The sequence below is a fragment of the Lepisosteus oculatus genome, chromosome 12 (genome assembly GCF_040954835.1).
Source record: "Lepisosteus oculatus isolate fLepOcu1 chromosome 12, fLepOcu1.hap2, whole genome shotgun sequence".
NCBI lineage: Eukaryota > Metazoa > Chordata > Actinopteri > Semionotiformes > Lepisosteidae > Lepisosteus > Lepisosteus oculatus.
Window position 1 is genome coordinate 10,960,849 of NC_090707.1, and position 23,612 is coordinate 10,984,460.

General features: G+C 42.0%; 3 protein-coding genes and 1 non-coding gene across 8 annotated transcripts; 1 reads left to right on the forward strand and 3 right to left on the reverse strand.

Moving 5' to 3' along the window:
- Nucleotides 1–3,044: 3,044 nt before the first annotated feature.
- On the reverse strand, nt 3,045–11,514 carry nabp1a (nucleic acid binding protein 1a). Of its 2 annotated transcripts, none has more exons than XM_069196734.1 (6): nt 10,975–11,514; nt 7,661–7,799; nt 6,646–6,717; nt 5,817–5,901; nt 4,062–4,128; nt 3,045–3,657 (listed from the first exon to the last, which is right to left on the reverse strand). In XM_069196734.1, the coding sequence occupies exons 1-6, from the start codon at nt 11,135–11,137 to the stop codon at nt 3,449–3,451; spliced, it is 735 nt and encodes a 244-aa protein (XP_069052835.1). In that variant the 5' UTR covers nt 11,138–11,514; the 3' UTR covers nt 3,045–3,448. The 2 variants fall into 2 exon arrangements, with proteins under 2 accessions (XP_069052835.1, XP_015214259.1); XM_015358773.2 differs by lacking the exon at nt 10,975–11,514 and adding an exon at nt 8,827–9,784.
- trnas-cga (transfer RNA serine (anticodon CGA)) lies at nt 10,954–11,035 on the reverse strand. The gene has a single exon. It is a non-coding gene; the product is annotated as a tRNA-Ser (tRNA).
- Nucleotides 11,515–12,095: 581 nt separating the features above from the next.
- Nucleotides 12,096–17,227, reverse strand: ftcdnl1 (formiminotransferase cyclodeaminase N-terminal like 1). Of its 4 annotated transcripts, none has more exons than XM_015358802.2 (6): nt 17,144–17,227; nt 15,893–16,008; nt 14,961–15,056; nt 13,649–13,804; nt 13,077–13,265; nt 12,096–12,786 (listed from the first exon to the last, which is right to left on the reverse strand). In XM_015358802.2, exons 2-6 carry the CDS (start codon nt 16,002–16,004, stop codon nt 12,362–12,364), a joined length of 978 nt encoding a protein of 325 aa, XP_015214288.2. In that variant the 5' UTR covers nt 16,005–16,008; nt 17,144–17,227; the 3' UTR covers nt 12,096–12,361. The 4 variants fall into 4 exon arrangements, with proteins under 4 accessions (XP_015214288.2, XP_015214287.2, XP_006636508.2 ...); XM_015358801.2 differs by lacking the exon at nt 17,144–17,227 and adding an exon at nt 16,632–16,738; XM_006636445.3 differs by lacking the exon at nt 17,144–17,227 and adding an exon at nt 16,628–16,736.
- Nucleotides 17,023–23,139, forward strand: c12h2orf69 (chromosome 12 C2orf69 homolog). Its single transcript, XM_015358799.2, has 2 exons — nt 17,023–17,396; nt 19,021–23,139. The coding sequence occupies exons 1-2, from the start codon at nt 17,100–17,102 to the stop codon at nt 19,777–19,779; spliced, it is 1,056 nt and encodes a 351-aa protein (XP_015214285.2). The 5' UTR covers nt 17,023–17,099; the 3' UTR covers nt 19,780–23,139.
- The last annotated feature ends 473 nt before the right edge of the window (nt 23,140–23,612 follow it).

A 23,612-nucleotide genomic window follows, 5' to 3' on the forward strand; every position in this document is an offset into this window, starting at 1 on the left:
TTTCCATGTTTTTTTATAATTCTTCTAATACACTTTGAAGATCAACCCCCCAAGGCATAAAAACAAAATCAGTCCTTCCCCAAGTACAGGAACTACCTCTGTTGAAGAACGACTGTTAGCCCTCATATATCCACTGCTATAGCTCCAATCCAAACAATACCTGGACATATAAGCTATAGCATACTATCAAAGATGATTGGCATCACAAAATGTTACCAACACTCCCAAACTCTAAAGAAACCAACTTCTACACAGTTGCATAATGCAAAGTCAGACCACTAAAAGCGAGTCTCCAACAAAATACCCAAAGAAGGGATTGAATTTTGGGGGAGGGTAGGTGGGGCTGTATTTGATGTGAAGAATATAGCTGACAAAGCAAAGAAACACAACAGGAGCATAACAATGGGATAGTTGGTTCCTGACAGAACACCATTAAGTTCATCCCCAAAAAAACAGAAGCAGCTGCCCTGCCTTTCCAGCTAGTGTTGGGAAGTTGCTTGGCTGAAACTCCACCGAGCTGAATAGCAGGAAGAATAATGACACTCAAGAGCCCTGGATTCCTTTAACGTTCAGTATACATTAAACAAAAGGTAAATGCATACCAAAACTGATACTGAAACCACCAACATAAGAACTGTCAAGTTTCTAGTTTGCTAAGAATGTACTTTTATTCCAAAAGGAACTATATTATAACTTTGTCAAAAAAGTCTACTCCATATGAACAGTTTCACAAACACTACACTTTGAAAACATGGGAACAAGCCTGCAGTCTTCCTCACACTTATATGTGCTGTGGGTTTACCAAGGAACACATGACAATTCTGCAGCGAGAGAGGGATCCGCCCCACTCAGCATACCCACATTCAAGCTTGCAAAAAACTACTAATATCTGATGCTGCGGCGCCATCAGGTGGGGGAAATCAGACTACCGCAAGGAATGTAAAGTGCACGAACTGTGAAATTCAGTTCCTCGTTTTGGACCTTAAAACACAGCTTCCTGATCTCACTACTTTGATGAGTTACATATTTGTTTTAAAATGTTAATCTGCAAGTCTGTACAAAACTTTGATGTCTCACTCAAATGATGTACTAAAATGTACAAAAAGGTGTAGCTTAAGAGCCCAGTTTCAGATTCTCTCTGGACTTGCCAGTTCAGCTCTCTGCTTCTTTACCGGTTCTTCCTGTACTCTGTTAAGGGATGGTATATGCCCTCTTCAGTGAACACTTTTATGGAATCCAAAATTACACATCCTATGTAGGGAGGGTAAATGAGAGGGTTTATCGGAAAGCCTGCTATTATTCTACAATGAGAAAACTCTTACTTCCTGTTGGAGTTTTGTAGGTAAGTTAAAAAGATGTCATTTATAATTACCACACTGAGTCTGTAACTATGGGCCTGCAGTTGCAAAGGATCTCCAGCAAAGTAAGAATGTCAAATAGGATCAGGATGACCAATATGTTGATTTGGGCTTTGAATTTTCACATTTTTCTGCACAGATGCATTACACATGCTGTGGTTCATGAAGTACAGTACAGAGGAAACACTGACATCTTGTGGTGCAAAGTATTTTCACAGAAAATACTGTCGACAATACTGTTATTCTGTTGAAGCCAAGGACAAGAGTCAATGTGACTTTTTATCCAAAGGGTTGGGGAGTATGGAAGAAGTTACCCAGCCATGATGTAGGAACAGATACTGGTGTTGCTTCCAAGAAACAGTCAGATGAAATCCTTGGATCAAGAAACTAGCCTTTACCTGAACATGCAAACAACTGGAGCACACATTTTTCAGTATGGCTATACACTTTTCTTTCCTCACAATCAATATGAGAAAAAATTCTGGGATTTCAAAACAATTCTTGCAAATATACTTAACTAGAAATCGACACTAAGAATTTAAAAATGCCATTAGAAGTGTTAAGTTTTGAGAAATCTAAAACTGGCTGTCCACCTGGCCTGTACATAACCATAGCCATCACTACTGCAGGCATAAGGCAGGGAGATGCTTACATTTTAGTGCAGCAGTACACTACCTTGGAGGAACGATAATGGTTTTCATTCCATCTGAACTCTAGATCTGCTAAACTGAAAAACTGCTTACTTGTTTTGTTTTGACTTTTAAGCTGCTTCCTAAGTAAATAATATAAAAAATGTCCTACTTCAAGTGTAGTTTCCAACAATTAAAGCACAGAAATAAATGCAGCCTCACTTCAAATTACTTGACATTATTTCTGATTAAAAGGCTCTTACATTAATTAACAGACAAAAAGGAATGACTATCGGACACTATCACAATTAGCATTTTCCTTCTATAGTGGACTGATTTTAGACATTTCCAGAGCGTAGCTCTGGTACTCAGAAAATGGGGCAGCGTTTAACTTAAACCTTTTAAGGACAGAAATCAAAATTACAAAGTGCAAATAGAGATCAATTAGCCTCTGATGAATAAAACTGGAGAAAAAAAAAACAGAAGAGGTAGTATTCCTCTTAGGAACTAGCAGTCTAGAGCATGGTATAAGACTTTACATTCTTGTCTATGGTTTAGTATAAAAAAAACTTAAGGTACTGAACCATACATGAACAATTTGAGGCTAGAAGGAAAGGTTTTATGTATAATTATTCCAACTACTAGATTAACAAAATCCAGGTGTTGAACAAATGCCAAGAGCATTGACCTCACACTGGGACTCAACATCCAGCTAAATGGACAACTTTTTTCTGGGAAACCTACATACCAAAATGGGAAGAGCAGATCGTAAGTGCTGGTGTAACTATCAGTGGGATCGCTATCCTGACCTTATAGTGTATTCAGGCCACATTGAAAACTGTTTGGTGTGTCTGTACAAGCAGCAACGTGAAAAAGGGGCATTAAGAAATGTGAAGACAGGTCGCCATTCCTGGCACAGCACACAGGCGTCGGCACACCATCCACCCCTGCACGGCTAACTGCCCCTCACCAAAACTCCCACACAGGAGCGGGGCAGGGCAACAGCCATGGCACTGGAGGACAGAAAAGAACAGAAGGTCAGCAGAAATGCCTGGAATCGTTTTGGTTGCGGCTTTATTGGTTTTGCCCCCTAACGTAGCCTAAACTGAAAGTGGAGAAAAAAAAAACAAACCACCTCTACTTTTAACACGGTCACTTCTGGTAAAATTTTGGTCAAGAAGAGGAAAAACTTAAGCAGCAGCTTCGAAATTCCATTTTAAACAAAAACAAAATTCACAAGTTCAAGCATTTCATTTAGAGAATTTTAAAAATCCTGATGAAATTTACAGCAATAACCTTTCAAGGTTCATGATAAATTAAAAGACAAAAAGTGCATTAAGTGTTCAAGTAGGGTGTATAGTTTTAGCCAAGGGTGTGTAGGGGTGGGATAGTTCAACACTGGCTCTGGCAGCAGTAATGGGGCAGAGGGAGGCTGGTTTGGCGCGTTTTCCATATCTCATCTCATCTCTTTGAGGCCCGACGGGGGTCTCTGCCGTTGCTGATGGTGACGGACGGTTTAGAGATCCCAGGTGGAGCCCCCGGGGGAGCCGAGGGAGAGCCATTGCCTGGAACACGCCCGTTAGCTCGCCCTGCACCCCCAAACGAGGAAGCAGGATCCCTGGAATTAGGAGCAGGGCTGGCGGTAGAGTACGACTGCTGAGAACCATTTCCTGAGTGAGGGGAAGGGGGGGGGAAGAGAGACAGAGAAAGGTGGGGGGTCAGGATCCCAAACATAGCTTTAAAAGCCTATCTTTTAAGGCAACTTTATACCTCTAAACTCTTGGAACAAGGTCATTCTAAAATAAAAAGCTTTACACATTCAGTAACCAGAAATACTGGATAGTACTGATGCATTTTATATTGTATTTCAGTTACACACTTTAGCCTAACCATAAAGAAACATTAAAAACTATTTCAACCTCAGATTTCACGGCTATTGCAACAGCAAACCAGATCTAGCAAGATATCCACATCGCTCTATTCCAACTTTAAGATGTAGTGACGTGCACTTGTTCCCAGCTAAAAAATGAATATACCACCCTTACAGCAGTCAGGCTTACAAAAAAACACCCACCTGTCTGCACTGGGGTACCTGAATTTGCAATGTTGGTGGGGGAGTTACTCCTCTGCTCAGCTTTGGCCTTCAAGAGAAACGGTACACATTACAGAGTGCCATGGGCACAGTTTATTGCCGACACTAACACACTCTAGCCATTCTCTACACTACAAATACACATGAATAATGTATAAGCCAGTGATTTCCTAAATCGCAGTTCTCCCTAGATAAGAAGAGATAATTTCATAAGGCAGTATGAATAGACAGTCAATTTTCTGGGGCTATTTAAATCCAGACCGGACACCGACATTCCCATAATTATGAAGCATCTTCTCGGGTTGACTGGTTGGTATCACAAACCATAATGAAAAGCAGTAAGCTGAAAAAACAGACTTGGTTTTACAGTATCTTACACCACATGTCCATGCTCCTGGGTGAGTCTCATGGTTCTGCACAGCAGCAGCTCCGCTACACTACCTTATTCAGCTCCAGGGAAGTATTATGTATTGAAACTGTTCCTAAATTAAACATTGGCCGTTAGACCATGAATAACCGAGCACAGATAAAGAGTATTGTTGTTTTTTTTTTTAAATAAATCCAGCTGTGTTGACCATGATTTTTAACAGAGGTATGCTGAAAAAAGCATGCTTTTTCATGATACTGACCTTTGAGTCTATGATGAGCAAGCAATCTATAGAACAAAACTTCAGTTATTGCTTATAATAAAAGGTCAAGGAAATGGCATAACAATTATATTGTGTCAGTAACATGTTCCTACATTTAAACTCTCAAGCAATATATACTAACTACATAAAAGTGATGACAGGACTTGCGGTGACAAAAGGCATCAGCGCAGGACTGGAGAGATTAAGGGGTGCCTTTTTTTATCCCGCAACAAAGAGATGAGCCGATTATGTTTTTGCAGCAGGCCGATAGCAACAACAGCCTACGAAGTGAGTTTTCATGATAATTTTCCAAATGAGGGTGCTGGAGATATGAGAGGAATGCAGCAAGCGGTGATCATTTGACTGCTCTTTGTACAGACTTGCTGGAGGGAAAGAGGGAAGTGTAAGAATTTCCACAGTACTGATAAACACCAAGGCAGCCCTGCCTTCGAGGGAACAGTTACTGCCCAAAACTTGGAAGATATTTGCATATTGAAAATGCATGCCATTTGCACAAATGTAAAAATCAGATACTTTCTTACTAGTATGCAGTATTACTAGTTACTATTATTTACTTACTAGTAGTAACATTGTATGTTAAGATCGATATTAACTCTTGTGAAAGCCAGCATCATTACAAACAGCTGTTACTCTCTCTTGGGAAGGACTAGAAGCTGGCACCATTGTGAGCATCATATAACTTCTAGAATTTAATGCCTGCTTGAATTAGGCAACAGAGCCATGTATAGAAAGAAAAAAGGAGTGCAACCATTTCAGACACAAAAATTGCAAAGAGCCCTGCAATACAGACAACTGTGTCTGGCACCCCAACTAACACAAACCCAAGCTATAAACTGCCACCTGCCTTAGCATCTGTACTTACTGCTAAATACTTACTGCTAAGTGTTCAGTTATTGCTATAGCTGTCTTTGTTCACTCCTGGGCTGGGTGAAAGGTCAACTACATATTCCCTCTGTGCAGATGGTGCTCATTTAAATATGGTAAAGATGTATAGGAAAGCCAACATCACCACAGGACGAAGGTATAACAACCTTCCTCATGCGTCACTGCCCATAGAGTGGGGAGGGGGGGCAGCAGGGATACTCACTGTCTTGTTCTGCATGTTTGTCTGGGCCAGGAACTCCTGATTGGGTTCGCTGAAATTGGGCACCTCTGAATACACCATGCAGAACCTGCCCAGAAGAGGAAGAGCAGGACACCACCATGGTTAGAGGAGCACCAAACTGACCAAGTCGAGCCTTTTCATTGGGAAACTGCTTTATAGTGGACTTATTACCTACTTCATTTTGTTATAGAATTGTATAGATTTTTGCAATAGGCATAGTATTCTGTGACTGTGAACTTATTACGTTTCTGTGAAATGGCCTCTGCTGGATAAGAAACTTAGCATATAAACTAGCTTTTAAGATGAAATGTGATCTTGAATGGTACCTCCTAGCCACTGGGACATACACATTCACCATGCGAAAACCTAATTTGAATCTTAAGAACAACTTTGGAAAGGTGCTACAATGAGCTTCTATTTAAGAACATGATACATTCGGTGGGTAAGAATGCTGCCATGGTTACTGAACAAGAAAATATAGATCTCTGGAAAGATGGATTCATAAAGATAAGCTATAGACCTCACACAAATCACAACCAATAATGCAATAAAATACATAATTTACAAAGCAGAATAAGCCAATAAGCCACTGGGCACTGCCCAGGGTAGGGTGGAATCAGCTGAAGCTGCCTATGGCCTCAGCACTTGCAGTGCTGTCAACGAGGGATGCAGCTCTCCCACAGTTGGCATTAAATCTTCAGCATGGAGGTTTTGCTGCCCATCACGAGTCAAGTGAAGGTGGCCTGGTCAGAGACGTCTGCCTACACTTCACTCTCTCCTGGGAAGTCATAGGATTCACAGCGGTACTCACTCCCCAATCTTCTGCAAGTCACCCCCTCGACCAGTGTACAGCGTCAGGCATCCCTTCCACATGGAGGCGTAACTGCAGGTGAGAACAGAGGCACGTTAGGACTCAATACCGAATACAGCACTTTTACAAAAAGCCCTTGTTCAACCAAGAAAGCCACACACTCCCGGCTCCTACCTACAAAGCCAAGGACACGCAAGACTACATTTACTGTAAGTAAAGGAAAAAATAAGTAATTTGGAAATAAGCTATAACAATGTTGGTACAGTTGGGTACTCAGTAGGAACATCTAGTGCAGATGAACCACTTCTATGTTAGAACTAGGAACAGGGTGTACTAACCTGTTTTGCATCAAGTCCTGGCCTAAGCATGATGGCACTTGTGAATTTTGTAAATTAAAAAGACATCAACACAAAGCATAGGCTCCTCTGATGAATCATAAGATTTAAAGTTACTGCTCCTAAAGGTTATATGCAGTGAGTAAGCCCGACCAGGATATTCAATACATGATTCATCAAAGTCAATCACTGAATGCTTAAGAAACAGCTCCTTCAGCTGAATAATGTTTCTCAAGTAACAACTGAAGTCAACTGCATCAGCACAGCATCTGCTCTCCTGCCACTAACATTCTGAAGCCCTAATAGTGGGATATACGAGTTTGGTTTTTTGGGGCTGATAATACACTGGACTAGGTGTGAAGAAACTCAGAATCAGGTGTGCAAGAGGTTACATACTAGCTGTAGGTCAGCTGTTCAAGCCAGGATGGAAAATGAGTGACAAAAAGGTGCTTACAAGAAGCAAGACGAAGGGCATGTGAGCAATGAGGAGCTGTGGGCAGGAAGGGGGTCAGGGAAACCACTGGGCACAAATAAGACAACAGAACCAGCAACAGGCAAGTGAGAAAAACCACAGGAGGGCTGGGTGGAAGAACACTGCCTCGACAGAGCTGCACAAGATTAGCGAGCGAGCAGGTGGGTGCCAGGCAGGCCAGAAGCCAAGATGTGGGGGCCCTTCTTACCCCCTCGTAAGGCGGATGATATCTCCAGGCTGTATGAGGCTCCCCAGCTCGTCCCACACAGAGATGGTGATGCTCCCTGTCTTGTCTGCCACTTTGCAGGACCGCACCTCATGGCCATCTTTTGTTTTTGTCACCCGACCTGCATGTGGGAGAAACAGGACACATGGCAATTGAAAAGTGTACCAAAAATACCCACTAAATACCAATGAGTCAGCGTGCAATCAACTCTTCCGGCAGCTATTATTAATAATTTGGCTCGTGCTTTTATCCAAAGCTTCTCTGATCGACCAACGTTTCCTATATATTTCTTCAAAAACATTTTGGTACTCATTTGCCAGACCAGCCTGGACAAACTACCTTGCTCAAGGGTGAAGCAGCAGTATCCCCATTGGGGATTTTAACCCGTGACTCTCTGGCAAGAAAACCAGAGCTTGAACCACTACCCTTAAATCTTTAACACTCAAATGATGCCATACCTGTTAAAAAAATTCTCCAAGAACGTATTTTCAAAATGCATGTTAGAGCTTTTTTTAAAAACTACAAAGACCTGTGCTTCCCAAAGAATACAACAAAAACATGACTTCTACAACAGTTCTGTGTGACCATGCTTTAAAAATACTTTACAATTAAGAATTATATGATTTTACACAAAGTCCTTTACATCGATAATGGATATATAGCGCCAATGAATAGTTAAAACCTTGCTCGGAGTAACTGCTTTTACTTCTGAAGAAAACTGAAGAAAAGGGACCACGCATTGTGAGACAGGAACAAACATACGCTGAAATGAAGTCAATAGAAAATACCCGCTAAAGCCTGAAATTGGACACAGCTCTGGTTGGCCACTCGGGAGTTAAGTGACTGTACGGTAAGGGCAATACTTACCCAGGCTCCTCTTACCAGACACTGCCGGCAGCCCTCTCCCCAACCCCACTCAGGATCAGAGGACAGTAACTATGACCAGACCATCGCCGAGTTCAGCTCAGGTGAAGAAAAACTAGGGTCACACAGCCTAACACAGCGCTGCACCTCAAAATCAGCAGACGTTCAACACGCACTTAAAAAGGATGCCCGTTACAAAGCATACTATTTTCAAAGTTAAAGACGCCCCGTAACATAAAAAAATGGTTTCCACGCGTTGCAACGCGTCTACACCAGCAACTTACCTATTTCCAAAACAATAAAGACGATATTTAAGTTTTTCAGTCCGGCTTTTACATCTTTTATCAAGAAAAGAGCTTCGTTTGAGTTGTTTGACATATTGATGATCTGCAGTTTTTATATGTATAAAATACTATTTTAGCAGCATCGGGGTGTGAGAAACAGACGAGGTATAAACATATAGCTGGCTGTATTTACAACAAATTCAGTGCTCAGTTTGGCAACCTTTTCTTTTGAGTTAAAAAATGTTCTGAGGACCAAAAAAAAATCTTCCACTTGCAATACGTCTTAACAGCTGCAGTTTCGCTTTTAAATATGTAGATTCTATACTTCCTCTCTCTGATTAAGGTTACATGTTCAGTAAAAATACATAAAACCAGCATCCAAGCCTTTTAAAAGGACTACAGCCATCTTCGTTTAAAAATAGAAAACTTACTCTAATCGGCGTCTAAGATTCCGTTTTCGTACAAAAATATATATGTCCGATTATACTATCCCTACGCTATCAATGTAACAAGTAACAGTCGGGGTAAAGCCTTCGTTAAAGCACGGAGCTCCAATCTGGAAAAAAAAACCCTACTAGTTAGAATAACTTGTAATATCCCTGGTTGTTTGAGTCTCCGCTGTTTAACCTAGTACCTAGGTTCCGGGGCCTGGTTTGATTTCTCTGAAAACCCCATTTCTGTCTAGAAACGACGGCGGATTTAAATACCAATTGCGTCTTTGTGACCGGGTTAACTTTTTTACATTAATGTAACAGTGTGACACTGTGATATAATGGCTGTAAGGTCTTCTGAAAGTAATTCAAGTGTTATTTTTGCATAAGCCGTCGTCTAAGAGACCGTGCGATTTAATTATTCACTACAGTTGCTGATTTATTTTTAATTTTCTCAATTTTACACAGAATGCTTCACTCTAAACCTCACTTCCTCCACACAAAGCCCCCGAACTGCGCCAACGTGCGTTCCACCGGCTTTATAAACAAGGACCGACTATTCCATTCCACCTCGTTAAAGGGGGACTCGGGAGGGTAATTTATTTCTTAAAAATAAGTTATCAGTCGCAGTCTCCAAATTTCAGCAATGTTATAATTCAAATATAAAATGAGGAGAACTGTTATTGTTCATACAAAGATGAATTTCTCTACACCGAATACCACACAATATACACATTACCGCGCTACCTAAAGCCTAAGACTGGTAGGTTCTATGATCTGTTTCACTACAATGGCTTCCCAGGCGAAGTATCTGATTGGCCATTTAGAAACATGGCCGACCTCCGACATATATTTTTTTCTTGTAGTTAACAGGCTGCAGGGGTGTATTCTGCATTTTCCATTTGCCGGCTTTATGTCGTGTATTTAATTAATCGTTAATTAGTGTTCGGTGCATATTTTTTTTAATTATGTGCAACTGTTTTAGATTTCTGCGCGATTGAACAACTACGTGTCCCTCTTTTACTGGAAGTCCAACGTTAGGATCATGATGAATACGCTGCTTTCATTTCTGTAACTAGGAATGTTCCACTTTTCAGAGATACCAAAAACAATTTACTTCTTCGTTTAGCTATCTGTTTTATTAGTCACTGCAATTACAGCGGAGTGAATGGAATATGTTTTGAAACACATACACCCTGTATCAGGATCTGTTAGAAAGTAAAATTTTTAAAAGAAGAAATTGTTAAAATGGTTCAATGTGTACTGCAATGTTGAATCACATTACATCGGTTGCAAATTTTTAAATTTCCTCCGATTAATTAGTTTAAATGTGTTGTAAATTAAGGTAGACTTTACTACCTTTGAGACTTTACTGCTGATCTACTGCATTTCCCGCAGAATCTAACATCCTTTAGAATATCTGCAGCTCGTTTCAAAAATTATTTTTTTTCACCTCTATATTCAGGCTTACATTTATATAAAGCGACTTGAATTCAGACCAATTATCGAACCGGAAAAAAACAAATTCACTAACGACACGTAATCATTGCCTATGTCTCTTACGGACCATTTATTTCGTGTTCACGAAATTCCACAGGGGTGGTGAAATAAACGCAATAAGCACACTCTTCGTAGAAAAAAAAATCGTATTGCCCTGAATTTATATCATTTTACTTTATTTAATAAAGTTAAAAACCGTCACGAACAGGATTCGAACCTGTGCGGGGAAACCCCATTGGATTTCGAGTCCAACGCCTTAACCTCTCGGCCACCGTGACTTGAACAATCCGCTTCGCTTTGTTTTTATGTGCATAGGCATCTTGGGTCGTTTTCATCATCTTACTTTTGTTTGGTTCATAAACTGGTAAAATAATGCTCATATTCCAGGTAAAGTCAGTCGCTTTTTGCCGAGTTTTAAAACGCTGTTCTCTGGAATATTTCCGCTTCGACCATAAAAAAAATCATGTACTTTCCCAGAACTATAAACAGAAAAGAACACAATCTTAAGAATATCTTATATGTAATACTCAATAAAATTAATCAAGATAAAACAGTTGTCTGAATATGGAAAACGGTTAATATCCCAGCCGCACTGGCTACCCACGTGATTGAAAAAGCTACAGGAAACAGGAAAAAACAATCTGCGGATGTATACACGACGTCTGGTGTTTTGTTCGTTCGTATATAAGTTTTGTTTTTAGTTACGAATCTGAAATGATATTAATCCCCCCCTATATTTCATTTTGAAACATCAAGTTTTATGCTATTTGTCTAGGTGTGTCAGTTCTGAGTGCTGGTGGAGTTCAAGGAAACGAGGTGCGAGATGGGCTGTCGTTTTTAATACAAAGCGGGTTGCAGGACACTTCTGATTTAAAAAAAAAAATCCCACGTCAACCAACCTGCATATAATACATAGAAACTGAAACATATTGTAGAAAATTCCCAATGTAACGGGTATGCTAAAAAAATAAAATTTGAATGTATTCTCTCGCCTATACATTTATATTAAGCCTTGTTTGTATTTTAAATTTGAATGTAAAAAATACAGTTGTACAGTTTATTAGGAATCGAATTTTTAAACTGAAGTCCTGAATGGACAAAAAAAAAAGCCAGAACAACCAAGCAGATAAATGTCATAAAAAAGCACTAGTGATTCAAGGCCCAGCTGGAACAAACATCACCAGACAGGTACTGAGAATCACTGCCTTAGGTGATGCTGGTTGTGTCCTCTGCACTGTTATGATGCCATGAATTTGGTGTCTGTCATGGAAAAAAATAGTGCAATAAAAAAAACATTCAATAGTTCTGTTCCAGATAGCATGAAGGCAGATCGGCAAATTGTTTCAGCCTTTTATCAATTACAGGTTCTTACACATCACTGATACAAAGGAGAAAAGAAAATATGACTTTTTTTTAAACAAAATGTGTACGCAAGGTTCCTCAAAATAGAATAACAAGCATGAAATATAAGTCATTAAAAGTTGGCTTGAATGCAGGAGCCTGCAACACGTAACCTGCAATGGGAGTTATTTCCACCCCTCACAACATCTAAGGGGAGTAATATCTCGCCTGTCAGTAGACAGAGGATGTTTTCTCTTCGAGCATCACATGTGCACTTTACGCTGCTCCCTCCAGTACTCCCCCACCCCTTGTGCCAGAGCATGCTCTGCAAGCCTCCTGCACTCTTCGGGGGTGAACCCCACCAATGCAGTGCCCAGTGTGCCCACTCTGTGCTGCATGGCCAGCTCTGCCACGCGGGCAGTGATAAGTGAGGCAGGAGGGTAGCAGTACGGCCGTCCTTGTATCCAGTATGAAGGCCAGCCCTCCTGGCCCTCCGGTGGTCGCAGCAGGCTCTCCACGTTGCAAGCAATCTCCACGGCACCCTCGTGTGGCAGAGCCATCACCTGCAGTCCTGGAACTCCACCTGGACTGGAGCCACGCAAGGCCTCCGCAACCTGGCGCCCCACGCCCACAGCACTTGTGCTGATCGTTACGTTACAGTTCATCACGTAGGGGCTGGCACCCACACCTGAAGGACGGAGAAGAGTGTGAGGACAGAGGCAGGAAGTGAGAAGAGAAAGGGGGAGTCAGACCAGGAAAGGTGACAGATAACTGGAAGCCATTTGCCCTCTTCAGAATGCATGAAGGCAGGAAAAATAGCAGGAAAAGGCCGAAAGGGTGCTGGTGAGTCGATACAGTGTGTTTGAGAAAGGGGTACAAAAATGAATGAGAACATGGGAGGAGAGAAGGACAGCACATAACTGTGTTCAGTGTTGCAGTGAGAGTTTCGTCCCTGGAGAGTTACATGCCAGTCCTGACCTGTCAGCCCGTATCTCTTGCCTGGCATCGCCCCCACATCAGACTGCATGGCACGCAGGTCGGGGTTCTTTTGGAACCAGCCGAGCTCCTTCCTTCTCTGGACCAAACTGCACTGCTGGGGTGTGTCGGCAAACCCAAAATGGAAGACACTGGTACCTGGAACACGCTCTGTCAGGCTCACTGCTACTGCTGCTCAAAGGCAGGGAAAATAAGGCAAGATGAATACACTGAGGACCTTACTAGTTCTGCAACTCAGGGAAACAGTGAAAGCTCTCATCCCCAGAGTATTATAGTTGCAAAATTTAAAAAAGGAAAATTTAGTAGACTCATTCAAGTCAAGAGTGCTACCTACATGTATACCAACACCAGTTTTAGCAACAAACTTATTTTTTCTCTCTGATGTCTTTTGTCTTACTAAATATTGCTTTTGTCATCTGATGAAATCAGGCTTCAAGACAGTATAGATGTGTAGTGTACCCACATTTGCCTTGGCTTGTCTTTTCTTATAGTGACTGCCCCTCCTGCACGGGGTCACCTGCTCCCCCACTCTGTTCCTGACGCCTCCCCCTTACCTCGTGCCTCCTGCCCACACTCCTCCAGCCCCACGCACTCCCCCAGCGGGTATATGGGCACCAGATCCACCGCCCCTAGACACGGGTGAGCCCCAGAATGCCGCCGCATGTCAATGAGCTCACAGGCCTGCACACAGGCAGATACTATTGCTCCACCTGATACAAATGACATGGAAAAACTCTTTCCCGTTAATGTTTAATGTTAAAAACACCTCAGATATCTAAAAAAGCCTTTACAGCCAATTTATCTACACCCTTTCTTTCAAAGAAAAAAACAAATTTGGGTTTCAAGTTTTCTTGAAACTATGCTTGGATGGCAGATTTTTTTTGTTCTATCAAAAAAGTGACATCTGTTTTGTGGTAGAATGTAGTTCATGAATGTGGCCTATTCTAATATTATGTTTGAGGCCATGTAATAGAAAACATTCTCCTAGTACACAACTTTCTTTCCAACAGACACAAGGTGTCCATTCCATTAAATATTAAAAAAGGCCACACGTACTCCCAGCCCATACCTCCTTTAAACAGACTGCTATGAAAGAAAATTATGTTCTTTAGAAACAGATACGCAGTAGAGTTGCGATTATTCGACCTAAACGGGACCGATTGAAAATTTCAGATAATGCGGAAACTAAGTAGATAGATCATAGATTAATGGAAGCACAGTACAAGTATGAAATCTGATTTATTCATCTACTTTAATACTAAAATAACAGACTACAGAACTATTGTTAGTGATTATTTTAAAAAATGAGTGATTGGAATCTGTTTCCCAGATGTGCTTCTCTTCCTTGCGGCAAGGCCTCGCCAGCGTCTGAGTAACATGCCATCAGTAGCAGTTGCCTCCTCTTGTTGTCCAGCGTAAGAAGTGCCGCTTCGAAAATAAAACCGAATTTTGGATAAGCGAAGGTCGGATAATCGTGTCTCTGCTGTAAAAATGATTTTCTTTTACAGCTCCCCCTGCTTGCAAGAAGAAGAAATTGGGAGTACGTGTGACCTTTTCCTCACATGGGCAGGGGCATCACTAGGCACCATCTGTGGGTAGTGCCTGCACACATGTATCTGCACAAGTTCAGCAGCTATGACAGTTTTGTGGAGAGGAACCTGTCTGTGGCCCTGGAACACTCACTCAGCCACGTGGCCGTCTGGAAATGACAAAATAATTTATTCTTCGCAAATCATAAAATAATGACTAAATAATGTACTTATGTTTTTTGCTAGGCTTTAAATTGCCTTGGACCTCAGTATGGTTTACACCAAACTTGCTTTGTAAATGCATCTACACAGCACAGCTGTGACTCGGGTGTCGTACCGATTTGGTCAATGGTGGCGACGATGGTGATGACAGAGCGGTTGTAGTCATGGTCACTGAAGATGTTGAGCACCGTTATCCCCTCACATCTCCCCCCTGAAAACACATGACAGACTATTAGCCTAGGTAACCACAAAGCCATTAACCCACATCCTGCTGGGCTCACATGCTTGGTCTGCCACATCATTGGTGAGAAGCTCACAGTCAAGTGCACTCCAGAACTCACGACCCAGCATCACATGGTGCGTCACCCCTAAGCATCACAGCCAATACACTACCGGTATCCAACTGACCAACAGAAGTAATAAATTCTAGTCATTTATTTAAAAAAGCATTGGTATATTTTAACTTGGGTGGCACAGTGGCATGGTGGTTCTCTTTGCTGCCTCACAGAGCTGAGGCTATGGGTTCAATTAAGGGAGCTGCTACCTGCATGGAGTTCGTACTGTATGTACATGGGATTCCTCCAGGAGCTCTGGTTTCCTCCCGCGGTCCAAAGACAAACTGGGAGGTCAACTGGCTTCTGGGAAAATTGGCCCTGGAGTGAGTGCGTGCCCTACAATAGACTGGTTTCCTGTCCTGGATGTGTCCTGCCTTGCGCCTATTGCTTGCGGGGATAAGCTCCGACTTCCCGCGACTCCCCATGAAAGGATGGATATTTTAACTTTATGCACCAGATCTCCAAATAAGGAAATGAGGAAATAAAATAGTCTTCCAAAAAATCTCTTCAGTTCACTCCTTCACTGGACTGGGGCTTTCTAGGAGAACCTAAGTTTTTTTTTCACTAGGCTGACATTCTTGATGCGGGAAAACTCTTGAGCTCAGATTTAAAAAAAAAAAAACTAATCTATTTTTACAGTATGTCTGTCTGTGGGTTCAGTCCTGCTCATGTGTACACGTGTGGGATTGTGACCTGTGTCACGTCTGCTCACCTTGCTTTTCATAGACAGCCGCCCTGGCCACCCTCTCCACTACCTCTTTGCTTCGTGCCTCTGAGATGTTCAGGAGACAGGCAGCCAGGCGTCGGCCCACCCCAGCAGCCATTACCCTATAAAAAAGCAGGGGTGAGGGAAATCACGTGCAGTAATAAATATACTTACTTGCGTAAACTCTTAACTTGTTTGGGAGCTACTTGTCGCATGTCAAGATGTTTTTTTGCACAGTTCAACACTGCTGTATGCAGAACTTCACTAATGTGCAAATCTAGAAACGTTTTACTACAATGGAAGTTGCAACGTTCTTCTTCGTTATGTATTTGTGTATTGTGTTTTTTATATTTTAGCATAATCGAATGTTACTACTATTGCAGACTCCGGTTATAATCATAAACCGCTCTATTTGTTATCCAATTACATTTAACAACGGTGTTCTACTTAAAACACTGTTAGAAAAAGACACTGTCGACTCCTACTGTATGTGTTCGGCTGAATTTGCCGACCGTAACACAACGTTACAATATTCAATATTTTAAAACAAAACATCGAAAATTAACTGAAAATGTCGTCGCGACTTAACAGGTCTTGCTATCAAAGTTTAAAGCACTGTTCATTCGTACAACCAGATCAATAAACTACACATAGCACAAAGATTAGGCGAAGAACATTGACTGTTAACCTTCTAGTGTGCACTAACCCACTCCTGTAACCAGTAATATAAAAGCGTCTTACTTGCCATAGTATGATAAAGGATTTACAGTCACACTTGCTGAAACCTCAACGTAGCAAACTTTGTAACGTGTGATGTCACGGGCTCGAGTTGCTCTTACTCCGTGACAAACATTTTTTTCCCTTTTAGCGCCCCCTTATGAAACTGGTTGCTTAACGTAGAGAAGCTTTTTCTTATACTTTATGTGTATACATACTTCATTGATGTCATAAAAAAAACTTCATTATGTAAAGTTGCGCGCCATTTAAAAAAAGGACAAGTAACAATTCAGAAATCTTTATATGATTTATTATTATTATATGACTGATATTTATTAAGATTATATTTGAAGATAAGTTTATATGTTTTCCATACAGCAGGTGTCGCTATTCATTAAAAAATTCTCCCCCTCATAGGCTGGTAGAGGATGGGCCTTCTCAGTGGACGGGTGATATATGAAAGCACCGACATCTCTTAGCCCTGTTTCTCCGCCACATGTTCAGCATCCGAACCGCCGCCACTGCTCTCTCTCTCATTACCGTAGCCAGGAACATGAGCTCCGCTGCTGGCTTCTCCGAGACTGCGGGGCCGAGTCCACGTCAGGGCGACCCGGATGGCCAGTGCAGCCAGCAGCGTTGGTTTAGACTGCCCGCAGTCCCAGGCTTCGAGCCGCACCGGGTGAACGAGATGCTGCTTCTCCGCCCAACTGCAGTTCTGAGTCGGTGCAGCTCTGAGACGCATACCGCGGAAGATGCGAGCCAGCATGTTGTATTTTTCCCAGGGGATATACAGGTTTGGGATACCATATGGAATCCGTGACATGCTTCCTTGTCGTCGTCGGTGTCAGTTGCACTAGCAGGCATTACTACTGTATGTAGAAGCTGTTTATCTGATATGTAGTCTGTCTGCAGGTAGCATCTGTTAATCTAACTTTTATTGACGTATGAAATATTTGTGCGCATAAAGAGGTTGACGAAATGTTTGTAATGGAGGGCATAATATTTTTAAGACTTGTAGAGCTTTAAAGGGTGCGTCGTTTTTCAAATCATTTACGTCTCTGAATTTGTTTTATTGGTTATAAAAACTTAACAGGTAACAGGATATTTTTGTGTGCGTATTCACTATTTCGCTTCGATTTCCATTTTAATGAAAGGTCTCGTATAAATGCAAGGACGGTATTATTACTCCTTTCAAGACAGAATTCGTGTCTGGCAGACTGTTATAATCTGCCTGCGTGTGGTCTTTGATTAGATCTCTCCTCCCTCGTCTGAAGTCTGATCCTTTTTTATTGGCAACATAGACAGCCAGGAGACCCGTCAGCTAATGACATACGTTTTAAGTTGTTTACAGTGTGGAAGACAGTTTACAGCACTAAAACGATCATTTTAAAGCTGCAAGATTTATATAGGTTAGTAGAGAGTCAGACAAGCAGAAGAGCAGTAGGCCACTCATTATGTAGTACTTGCCTTATTCATAGTCTCATGGCACTATTAAAGTACTTAAAAGCAGGAAAACAATTAAGGGTTTGAATAATTTGCTATATAAGACACTAACAGACAGAACAAAGGTGGAAAGGACATCAATAACCCAGTACACATGGTGTGTTACGGGACTTAGTGCTGAATGAGTAATAGGGTCCCTGTCAGTGTTCCCAGAGTGTGTTAGTATTCTGTGGATGAGCTGAAGGCTGTGCCAGGAGCAGCCCCTGACTCGGTTCCCTGATGAATGGCCACATTGTCCTGGCATCTTCACTCTCCTCCTGCCAGGGATGCAGCATTGGAATACCAAAAGGGATAGGCTTGGTCTGTCTGAGGACCGCACTGCATGAGGGTAGAAGTGATGCACATGTTTTGTACCCGTGGACTGAAGTGCATGGAGGGTAGAGGTAACCCACTGGTTCTAGATCTATAGGTAGCAGTCTGTGAGCATAGAGGTAACCCAATGGTTCTAGATCAGCAGGCAGCACTGTGTGAGGGTAGAAATAGAGCACTAATTCTTTGTTTTAGGACAGCACTGCACAATGGCCAATTGAGTTGACAGTGCCATTGAGGATTTTGAATACTTGAATCGGGTCCCCTCATCATCTGCTCTGGTCAGATGTGGTCCTTCACCCCAACAGTTAAAGATCATTTAAATATTTAAGAATTTATTGGAATAAAAACTTGTAAAGGTTTGAATGGAAGAACCAAGGCTCACTATGAATGATCCCCTTTGTTTCTGCATATGTCTCTGTTTAGCTTGCTGATGAGCTGCAATTGGAAATAACCTTTCGGTGTAAACAAGGGGACCGAGCCTGCAACAGCAACGCACACAGCTATCCAATGAATCAATGCTGTATTTCCAATCAAAATGTAATCAAAACTAGACAACAACCCAAACTGACCCACCTGTGTCTCTTTTTTCCCCCCACTTCCAGAACTTCCAGCAGGAGATGTCCAAGCACCAGGAGAATGGGCAGTGGCAACACTGGAGCCTGGAGAGAGTGGCATTGCTGCTGGGGCACCGCTTTCCTGGGCACCATGTGTGGGTAGTGCGAGCGGCACGCATGTACCTGCACAAGTTCAGCTGCTATGACAACTTTGTGGAGAGCAACCTGTTTGGGGCCCCAGAGCACTCGCCTAACCATGGTGCCTTCCAGCACCTGAAGGGTCTTCTGAGCCATGCCATGGAACAAGCTGGCATCCTGTTGCACCACTGTCCCTCACAGAACTCTCGCCCGTTCGCAAATGGTTGTTCTGGCCCTAGCAATGTGACCTCTGTGTCGTGTCCTTTGCCACCCAACCTCTCGCTGTCGCTGGTAGGCTTCAGCAAGGGCTGCGTGGTTCTGAACCAGATGGTGTATGAGCTGGCAGGCGCCAAGGCTGACCCAGAGCTTGCAGCCTTCCTAGCAAGTATACGGGACATGTACTGGCTTGACGGGGGGCATCCAGGTGGCAGCGAGACATGGGTGACGGACAGGAAGGCCCTGCAGGCTTTGGCTTCCAGCGGTATCGGGCTGCATGCCCACGTCACGCCCTACGAAGTGCACGACCCCATGAGAGCCTGGGTGGGCCGGGAGCACCGGCGCTTTGTGCGGACACTGCAGGAGCTGGGGGCACCCCTGATCTGCAAACTCCACTTCGAGGATGAGCCCCCCTCGTTGGACAACCACTTCAGAGTCATTCAGGACTTCTGAAGGGCCTGGAAGCACTCTGAGCCACTCTGGATTCCATTTATCCTTCACTTTGAATACTCAGCATCTCAAACTGAGCTTCACGCTGAACCGTACCAGGGAGAACGTCTTTCTTTTTTTTGCTGAACATGCCATTGAAGATTTTGCCCTGTGAGACTGCAGCTCTCACTTGGCTCATCATTTGGAAAAAGCCTGAGGGCAGCCCCAGCGGCTGGACAACCAGATCAAATGTGGGCAGTTTGTGCTTTCCATGCAGAGCAGCAGATAGAGCTTGACTGCAAGAGTTTATGTTGATGCATATAGCAAAATTAAGTACTTTATTTTTCTAAATTGTGCAGAACTCTTTTTTTTACATCTTCACAGGGATGCCATGTATATGTACTATAAATGTGAAGAAAAAAATGAATCTGGCAACCTTTCTTCCAGAATTTGGTGAAGGTTATAAATACCTCATTATCTTTTTTTTTCCATTTAAGGAATCCTAAGGATCAGTGCTTTGGCCTCAAGTGGATAAGTGCTGTCCTGAGCTTACTTCCTGCTTCAAAGAGCTGTTTCTAGTTTTATGGATGACATGCCTGTTTTTCCTCCATGGTTGTTACCCATGTTAAGTTATTTGATATGGATAGATGTGCTTAAAAAATACAACCTTTTACAATGTAAATCCTTAAATTGTTCTAAGTGATGTAAAATGCACCTTACTTCCATCCTCTGACTAAGAGATGCAAACAACAGTTTCTCATACTGTATGTACTTGTACATCAGCCATGCTCTTCACAGGCAGCATGAGAGATATCTGCCAGCTGGTACTCAGCTTAAAGACTATCTGCTGACAGTCCCGGCAAATGAAACCTATCTAAGAGGAAAATTAAAGACTCTGCAAGATCCATACTGAATTATGTACCACACATCTGACTCCCTCCATCGAGCCAGCAGCGCTTGAAGGACTATCCCACCACACACTACAGAAGCTGAACCTGTGCTATCAGCCCCCCCAAAAGCATTTTTTCATGTGTAAAAATAAGAATTATTCAGTTTTTGATTTATTCTCAGCACACCAGTCTTGTGTATGTCTGGTTTTGCCTTTATTTTGTTGGGATGTTTTTTTAACCGAGAGATTTCTTAAGTTTAAAACAACACAGTTCCTTTACAATGTGGTGGACGTTCACTCCAGGCCTGTTGTATTGCTGGAGAAGAGGACCAGGCTGCCTTCTGTCAAAAAGCTCAGAGCCACTAAGATGAATCAGTGCCAGTGAAACGCACATCTATAGCTCTCCATCCATGCAGACGGTTCTAAAACTAATATTCACCTTGAACTCTTACATTTTTTCACCTGGCATTCACCTTAAAAAGCACAAGAAAAGATTTCTCTCCTCTATAAAAGGTGTAAATATTTGTAATGGAAGAAAGCTTGTTCTGTTTGGTTGTTTTGGGAAATGTTCTATGGTGATGAAAAGCATTAGTCACTGAGGGTTCTAATTGCTTTGCTGGAAATTTTACTTATTCAGCTGTTTATGACTTTACAAGCAATAGCATTTGCAATACATTGAAGTGAGGTCTTATGTAGAAGCCTTGACCACCCCCCCAAAAAAATGCTGTTGTGCCCCTGCCCCTTGCATTACCACAGCTCTGAACTAATAGAGGAGGTCAGGTGCAGTTTCCTAGAGACCTAAAAAGGTCAAGGATTGTTTACTAGTAATTCAGTGTGTACTTTATTCTTTTTGCTTTTTTGCATCGGTTTCTTCAGTGCAATAAGGAACATTGTTTACTTTGTATACTGTTTCCCTGGGCAGGTGGGGAAGCAGGGGGAGAGGAAAGTCTCTCAGTGTCATACAGATAAATATAGGGTATTTCTACAGCTGAGAATGAAAGCTTTTGAACCTCAAGTGAAGAGTACATATTCCTGGAGCTCACTGTTTGCACTGTGTATACTTTTATTTCAGACTCTCTATGTGTGATATACAGTATACTGTATATGCATTCACAGATATGCATACACGTACCGTATAAGAACATATTCTGGTAGCAATGGCATGTGTATTATAAACCAAAGTTTTAATTTTGAATGAAGTTACCAAAATACTGTATATAACGAATGTTGTTAGGATAGTCATTTTGGAAATGCAGTAGAACGTCCTGTTGTCTTCATGTCCATTCTGTGTTTTTAAGCATAGTCTACTTTGTTTTGCTGCTCCCAGCACTAATTTGTCTTTCATGACATTTCATTAATTTGAATCCATTTGGAGAATAGCTCCAAACCCTGTGTGGAGTTTGTATAGTTCTCCCCACATTCATGTGAGTTTCCTCCTGGTGCTGCAGTTACCTCCTACAGTCGAAAATATACTGGTAGTTATATTAGCTTCTGGGATAATTGGCCTTGGTGTGAGTGTGTGTTGTGTCTGCATGTGCCCTGGGTTAGTCTAGCGTCTGTCCAGGGTGTACCCAGCTGGCTCCAGCTCCCCTGTGACCCTTGGTTGGGATAAAGCAGTTAGAAAATGTCATGGAGTCTGATCCAGCATTTAATGGAGTTAAGCATCAAAGTTTCGCGTCTCAGCTGGAAAGCACCTTGCTAAAAAAAGTTTCCTTGACTGTTTTTTTAAAGGTATATCAAGTGATTTTGTGGAAAAAATGTTGAAAGTGAGGTTTAAAGTTTTACTACACAGGAGTGATCCTAAATGCACAAGTGAAAAGTTCAATTCAGCAGTGGATTCAAGATGGAGTATTGGCTTCATAGTGCTGAGATAAAAAGATCTCAATTAAATATGTTTTGTCTCTGCTGTTCATAAGTCTTTTCAGAATTATTTCGGCTCAACTGTTTTTGTGTGGGTTGTGGGGGTTTCTGATGACAAAGATGGTTTTCAGAATTGAACTGGAGATGATCACATGTCTGTTTAAGGGTTACTAGACATTTGAGAAACCTGACATAAGTTTTTTTTTCTTAGAAATGAGGTGAAACCTTAGGCATTTCATGGTTGTCTGCCTTGAGCTGTTTTGAAGGTTCCTGAGAGAAGCAACTCCACCAGGCAGGAGGCCACTGTGTGTTTAAGCTGTGAATGTTGTGAAATATTGCTCGCAGCAAGACTGTCTATGGAATGAATAAAAAACAAGTAGCAAAAAAAAAAATACAATGGAAATAAAAGCACAAGCCTTCCTGCGTTATAAATTGACTCCTGGCTTTGTAGATCTTGGGGTGGAACAGGAAAATGTGAAGCCTTATCTTCCCGCAGGTTGCAAAGCAAACTGGTTTTGTTTGAACTGTGCTGTACTTATTTTTAGTCTTGCCCCCATGTACAAAATGACATTTTGACATTTTGCCCGACATTTGTTCTTTCGCATACATATAAATAAGAAACTGTATAGTATCTGTGCATTTCTTAAATATACTATGCTGTTTTCATACAGTATATTAAAACATCTCATTATAGAGGGGTGTGAAAATTGGGTCTGTTGGATTAAAATTTACCTCAGTGATCACAGCACATGAGAGCGCTGTAATAATGGGAAACTCACTTTTGAACAATAGGGATTTTTAAGGTACGAGCCATCGCCTGGATAGTGGGACAATATGCATATGGTCTTTTATCTGCTGTGATCAAGTTACAGGAAAACTACACCTGACAGAATGATGTCACCCCTTAGATATTTCAGGAAGAGAAAAAAAAGCATTCCTTTCTGCTAAGGTAATGTAGTGAGTGAAGGGCAGCATGGGTATTGCAAACAGGTCCATTGTTAGTAAAACTCTGCTCTCCTATTGTCCAGGGGAGGAGGAAGGGGGGGTCAGCCCCCTTCAAGGTGTAGTTCACACAGGGAGATGATGTGATCAGCTGTAAGTGGCAAAT

What these genes read in the sequence shown, in the direction of transcription:
- ftcdnl1 (XM_015358802.2), bottom strand. Translation starts at nt 16,004, where the DNA reads ATGGCTGCTGGGGTGGGCCGACGCCTGGCTGCCTGTCTCCTGAACATC. An exon ending in GGCTGTCTATGAAAAGCAAG is followed by an intron (nt 15,057 to 15,892) that starts GTGAGCAGACGT and finishes ATGTGTTTTCAG; the next exon opens with GGGGGAGATGTGAGGGGATA. An exon ending in CAAGAGATACGGGCTGACAG is followed by an intron (nt 12,787 to 13,076) that starts GTCAGGACTGGC and finishes TCCGTCCTTCAG; the next exon opens with GTGTGGGTGCCAGCCCCTAC.
- nabp1a (XM_069196734.1), bottom strand. Translation starts at nt 11,137, where the DNA reads ATGAGCATTATTTTACCAGTTTATGAACCAAACAAAAGTAAGATGATG. An exon ending in ATCATCCGCCTTACGAGGGG is followed by an intron (nt 6,718 to 7,660) that starts GTAAGAAGGGCC and finishes TCTCACCTGCAG; the next exon opens with TTACGCCTCCATGTGGAAGG. An exon ending in GACTTGCAGAAGATTGGGGA is followed by an intron (nt 5,902 to 6,645) that starts GTGAGTACCGCT and finishes TCTTCTGGGCAG; the next exon opens with GTTCTGCATGGTGTATTCAG.
- c12h2orf69 (XM_015358799.2), top strand. Translation starts at nt 17,100, where the DNA reads ATGTTCAGCATCCGAACCGCCGCCACTGCTCTCTCTCTCATTACCGTA. An exon ending in TTTTCCCAGGGGATATACAG is followed by an intron (nt 17,397 to 19,020) that starts GTTTGGGATACC and finishes CCCCACTTCCAG; the next exon opens with AACTTCCAGCAGGAGATGTC.